Source organism: Erythrolamprus reginae, chromosome 13, assembly GCF_031021105.1.
Source record: "Erythrolamprus reginae isolate rEryReg1 chromosome 13, rEryReg1.hap1, whole genome shotgun sequence".
NCBI lineage: Eukaryota > Metazoa > Chordata > Lepidosauria > Squamata > Dipsadidae > Erythrolamprus > Erythrolamprus reginae.
The window spans coordinates 10,273,853-10,279,852 of NC_091962.1; the positions used below are offsets into that span (position 1 = coordinate 10,273,853).

The following is a 6,000-nucleotide window of genomic DNA, read 5'->3' on the forward strand; positions in this document are numbered from 1 at the left end:
AATATATACTTTTTAACAAAGTGGTTTCCTCTTCTTTGCTAAAATTAGCTACACATGAAACATATTTTATTTACCGATAGCGATATTATGAAATCTATTCCCTTATATTTCCCTTCTTCTATCTATAATAAAACATAAAAATCTTAACTCAATATCTAATTTAATCCTTTCACCTCTGTGTTAAATCCTTACCCTTTGCTGCCACCAATCCTTATTTTGTCATCTGGGTCTTTAGTAAATTAAAATTAAATCTTCGTGTATGCCTTCAAAAATGATTTAAAAGTTTATTTCTCAATTATTTTTAGAGATCCCAATATTTGAAGGGCCGCCCCCCCCCAAATGCTATTCTCAGAGAATAGGAGAAGAAGCAACGGATGGAAACTAAATGAGGAGAAGCAACCTGGAACTAAGCAGAAATTTCCCGACAGTGAGAACAATTAACCAGGGGAACGACTTGCCACCAGAAGTCATAGATGCTCCATCACCAGAAGAGATTGGACAGCGATTTGTCCAGAATGGTATAGGTCAGTGATGGTGAACCGTTTTCTTCTTGCTTGCCGAAAATGGGAGTGTGCGCGCACGCTAGGGTGTGCGCTGGCACACAATCCCCCATGCCCATCACACTGCGCATGTGTGCATCCCCTCGCATGCACACACACACACACACACACCTTGGTTGGGTTGTTTTTCACCCTTGAAGCCTCCGGAGTGTGCAAAATGGTCCAACGGGCAAACAGGAAGTTTGGAAAAACGGACTTCCGGTTTGCCCATTGGGCCTTTTTGCACACTCCGAAGGCTTCAGGGAAGCCCCTTGAAGCCTGGGGAGGGCAAAAATGGCCTTCCCTAAAGGTCAATAAAAATCTGCTGGCCAGTGTTTGCATGCGGAGTGGAGCTGACATAGGGCAATGCCTTGCGTGCCCTCCGCTATAGCTCCATGTGCCACCTAGGTGGCCATAGGTTCGCCATCATGGGTATAGGTTCTCCTGCTTGACCAGGGGGGTTGGACTAGAAGACCTCTAAGGTACCTTCCAACTCCGTTAGATTTGGAAGAAGGTTGTCCTAGGCTGGCAGCCATAAAACAAAGGCCGAGGGATGCACCTTGTGAGTTTTTCAAGAAATGGAACACAACGTATATGAAATATCTGACTATCCATCACAATCTAAATTCCTCCCCAGACATTACCTGTGAAGGGTTCTCTGACCATAACATGGAGATTTGGAGGCGGGGAAAGGATCACCTGGTGGAGCTCATCCTGGGATAAAAAAAAGAAGGAAGGAAGGAAAGAAGGAAGGAAGGAAGGAAGGAAGGAAGGAAGGAAGAAAGAAAGAAAGAAAGAAAATGTAGGTAATTTTTGACTTACAACATTTAGTGACTGTTCAAAGTTACAACAGCCCTGAAAAAAGTGAATTATGGCCATATTCTATTCTGTTCTGTTTCTATTCTACTTTCTATTCTACATTCTATTCTATCCTATATTCCTATTCCTATTGTATTGTATTGTACAAGTGCACTAGAGTGCCTTCTGTCCCCTGTCCTATTGCTCTCCTATATCTCCTATACCTTTCTTCTATTCCTATATCTCTTCTCCTATTCTTTCATTGATATGTTCTATTACTATACCTTCTTTTCTATTATTTCTTAGATATATTTTACTATGAGTATCTCCTCTATAACCTTCATCGTGTATTTTACTATGTGTATATAGATATATACCCACTAAAACCCTCATTGTGTATTGGACAAAATAAATAAATAAATAAATAAATAAATAAATAAATAAATAAATACATACATACATACATACATACATACATACATACATATTCCTATCCTATCCCATCCCATCCCATTTCCATTCCTTGTATGTTGCCACATAGCTTAAAGTAGCCAATGTTGGGGAAAACAACAACCCTCCATCGAACATTTTTATCCTGATCTGGTTGAAAACAAAGAAAACAGTTTCTGCTGGTAGAGATCCTTCCAGCTATGGTGCCAGATCCTAAGATCCCAGTTCAACTCACCCTGTAGAAATTCTGCAGCCTCTGGATGACTATTTGAAGGCTTTGCAATCTCTCTTCCTCGCTGTTGCCATCACTCCAAGGAGATGGAGGTCCTGTAGGAATCAGGTCGCTAAGGATGGAGATGGAGAATTAAAGATGGGTGGACTTCCAGAATCCTTAGATTATCTACGGTTGATCTATCCAGATTCCTAAGAGGTCAGTAAGGGGCGAGTACAAGTGCACTAAAGTGCCTTCCGTCCCCTGTCCTATTGCTCTCCTATATCTCCTGTACCTTTCTTCTATTCCTATATCTCTTCTTCTATTCTTTCATTGATATGTTCTATTACTATATCTTCTTTTCTATTCTTTCATAGATATATTTTACTTTGAGTATCTCCTCTATAACCTTCATCGTGTATTTTACTATGTGTATATAGATATATACCCACTAAAACCCTCATTGTGTATTGGACAAAATAAATAAATAAAATAAAATAAATCCCCCAACCAGCAGGCTTGAAGATAGGTGGAATTCAAGTCCCATAATCCCCCAGCCAGCATGTCACAAATTCAGTGTAGACATTTGTGTTCTCTCTTTTAAGCGGAAGGGGGGAAAAGTCTGCAAATTGCTCTCTAAATCGCTAAAAACCTGTCAATCACCCATCTTGAATCTTTTCTGCTGTGCATTATAACAATAAGCCCGGGGTGTTACCCCAGCAGTTCTGCAGAAAACACGCAACTTGTGAAAATGAATTTTTCAAGAACTGAACCACAAACTGGGTGCACAACAGCCAACCAGCCTCCAAAGAGGCATTTCTAATTATTAATTAAATATTAATTAACTAAATAGTATTGTATTGTATTGTATTGTATTTATTAGATTTGTATGCCGCCTCTCTCCGAAGACTCGGGGTGGCTAACAACAATATAAAAAGACAATGTAAACAAATCTAATATTAAAACAATCTAAAAAACCCCAATTTAAAGAACCACTCATACTTACAAGCATACCACGTATAGTAATTAAATATTAATTAATTAAATATTTGTTAATTGAATAAAACACCAATTTTTCATCCTGGCAGCTCCCTACACCTCATCGTCTTTACAAATGGGGAAAATATCTGGTTTTGTTTTGTTTTGTTGTTTGTTTGGTTTATTTAAAAAGAAAATTGTGAGTCTCTGAGGTGTAACCTCTTTCAGTTATGGGGTTTTTTTTTCTTTTTACACTGAACCACACTATCAGACCAAGTTTTGCTGTGTTGTGTCGTGTTGCATCTTAACGCCGACAAAAAGTATGACTCACATCATTTGCATGACCTGATGCAGGAAGTCTCCATTAACCAGTTTTCGGAAATATTCGCTCGCCTCTTCCTCTCCCTGGTGAATTCGGTCGGGGGTCTTCCTGACCACCAGATCCTCCAGCGTCAGCATCTGTTGAGCCGAGATGTCGAGGCAAGGATGATCAAAAGTGCCAGTCTGGCCTTTGCCGACTGACTTTACGACCACCTCGCAGAACATTGTGGCCGTAAATAGAGGAGCAATTGTCATCAATTCCTTAGTTGGCCCATGAACACATCAACTCCTCAACTATTTAAACCAGGGATCTCCAACCTTGGTCACTTTCAGACTTGTGGACTTCAATCAGTGGTGGGCTGCTACCGGTTTGCTCCAGTTTGGGCGAATCTGTAGCGGCGGTGGTGGGAGGCTCCACCCACCCATCCAGATATATCACAGACGATCTGTGCATGTGGAGAAGGTTCTGCGCATACAGAGAAGCGTTCACTGTTCCAAACCAGTAGCGAAGGTAAGTGAAAACCACTACTGACTTCAACTCCCAGAATTCCACAAGAAGACTTGTGGACTTCAATTCCCAGAATTCTCCAGCCAGTTGGAGTTGGAGAAAAAAAAGGAATGAAAAAAATCCTGCAAGGTGGGAAGATTTTTAACAGCTCATTAGGACTGAAAAAAACTTTATCGGAGGGAGTAGCAATGAATACAAGCCTGCAAAAACTTAGGGCTGGGAAAAAAAGCTTTTTCGATGGGTGTAGCAATGAATACAAGCCTGCAAAGACTTAGGGCTGGAAAAAATCTTTTTGGGAGGGAATAGCAATGAAAACAAGCCTGCAAAGATTTAAGGCTGGAAAAAAACTTTTTTGGAGGGTTGTAGCAATGAAAACAAGCCTGCAAAGTCTTAGGGCTGGAAAAAAACCCTTTTTTTGGAGGGAATAGCAATGAAAACAAGTCTGCAAAGACTTAGGGTGGGGAAAAAAACTTTTCCAGAGGGAGTAGCAATGAAAACAAGCCTGCAAAGACTTAGGGCTGGAAAAAACCTTTTCCAGAGGGAGTAGCAATGAAAAGCCTGCAAAGACTTAGGGCTGGAAAAAACCTTTTTTGGAGGGAATAGCAATGAAAACAAGCTTGCAAAGACTTAGGGCTGGAAAAAAACTTTTTTTGAGGGAGTAGCAATGAAAACAAGCCTGCAAAGACTTAGGGCTGGAAAAAAACTTTTTTGGAGGGAGTAGCAATGAAAACCAGCCTGCAAGCTGGGAAGATCATTAGTGTCTCCTTAAGGCGGAAAAAAGCTTCCTAAGAGCTACTTTGGGAGTATAAGACACACTCAAATTGTCAGCCCCTTTTATGGGTGTGTCTTATACTCCGAAAAACAAGGTATATGTTTTCCGAGGGTCGTAGGCAACCCCTGTGAAAGGGCCGTTCGACCTCCAAAAGGGTCACGACCCACAGGTTGAGAACCGCTGACTTATATGGTAATATGGGGCTATTCTAAATGAAACAAGGAACAAGTAATTCTGAAACATAAATGAAGAAATTCTGACCCTGGAAAGACACAAATGAATCCACAATTAAGAGAACTGATAAATAAGAGACTACAGTTAGGAGATATAATTAAAAAGTCCACCCAGCAGAGGCCCATCCTTAAAAAACAGCTTATTATCTCCACAAGTTGTTTATTTGTTTGTGAAACAAATTTTAATGCAAGTCTCTCATCTTTCAGGACTCAAGGCTCCATCCTCCACACCCTTTTGGTTGGGAGTCCACATATTCCAAAACACACATAAACCTAGTTAAGGTTTAGTCTGTCACTTGGGTCCTTTGTCCACATCGCAATGTTGGGAAGTCAACACACTTGGTGATGTAAAGAGGGAAAGAAGGCAAGATTGGTGTGAGGGTCCCAAAACAGGAGAGTGGGTGGTACATCACAGGTTGCCCAATCTTGGTGGGACCCCAGTCCTCCAAAACTCCTCTGCCCCCAGATCCGAATCCCCCCAAAATAGCTCCCATCCATCAAGTTGGTTTCTATTCCACACCTTGGAACTTAGTTTAGAATGTCATCAACCAATTTCAAGCTGGAAGGGTTAGAAGATCAATGTTTCCCCAGCTTGTCAACTTGAAGATTGGGTGGACTTCAACTCCCAGAATTCCCAGAATTCTCCTGGACAGATCTATCTTCAAGCAGGCTGGCTGGGGGATTCTGGGAATTGAAGTCCACCCAATCTTCAAGTTGACAAGGCGAAGGGAGGTTGGCTAGACGAAGCCCTACTAAGATCTCTGTCTTTCTTGACTACCACAAGTCCAACCCACCCTGAACACCTCCTCCATCCCCGTCCCCATGTGAGGCTCACCCAAGTGACCAAGGGCCCGGATACGAATTCTTCCATCGTTTCAAGTCCATCTTCATCCATCCTCGTGGTTTGCTGTGTTGTCTTCTTTCTCCATCCAAAGCTCCTGGAGGCTTTAGGTAATGTCGCGTTCAGTGCAGCGATGTGCAACGGTGCGGTGTTTTAGGACTTCCTTCCGTAATCTGGGTTGTTTTTTTTTCCGGGGGTGGAGGGGACAAGTAAGGAGGAAGCTGCCTTGCTTCAAAGCTCCAAAACTACACTGTGTTTCCTAACGCAGTAGACAGGAAGTCCTCAAAATGAAACCCAGCATGTCGAAACGTCTGCAGGAGTCCTGTGTTTCTATTTTTTACGAGCGATG

General features: G+C 41.8%; 1 protein-coding gene across 1 annotated transcript in view; it reads right to left on the minus strand.

Annotated features, from left to right (window-relative positions):
• CCDC88B (coiled-coil domain containing 88B) overlaps positions 1-5,781 on the minus strand; it is a 45,254-nt gene extending 39,473 nt beyond the window's left edge. The window contains exons 1-4 of the mRNA XM_070766760.1: positions 5,646-5,781; positions 3,308-3,435; positions 2,023-2,131; positions 1,184-1,253 (exon numbers count right to left, since the gene is read on the minus strand). Coding sequence (XP_070622861.1) covers positions 1,184-1,253; positions 2,023-2,131; positions 3,308-3,435; positions 5,646-5,705 — 367 coding nt within the window. The 5' untranslated portion in view covers positions 5,706-5,781. The remainder of the gene's footprint in view (positions 1-1,183; positions 1,254-2,022; positions 2,132-3,307; positions 3,436-5,645) is intronic.
• Positions 5,782-6,000: the final 219 nt, after the last annotated feature.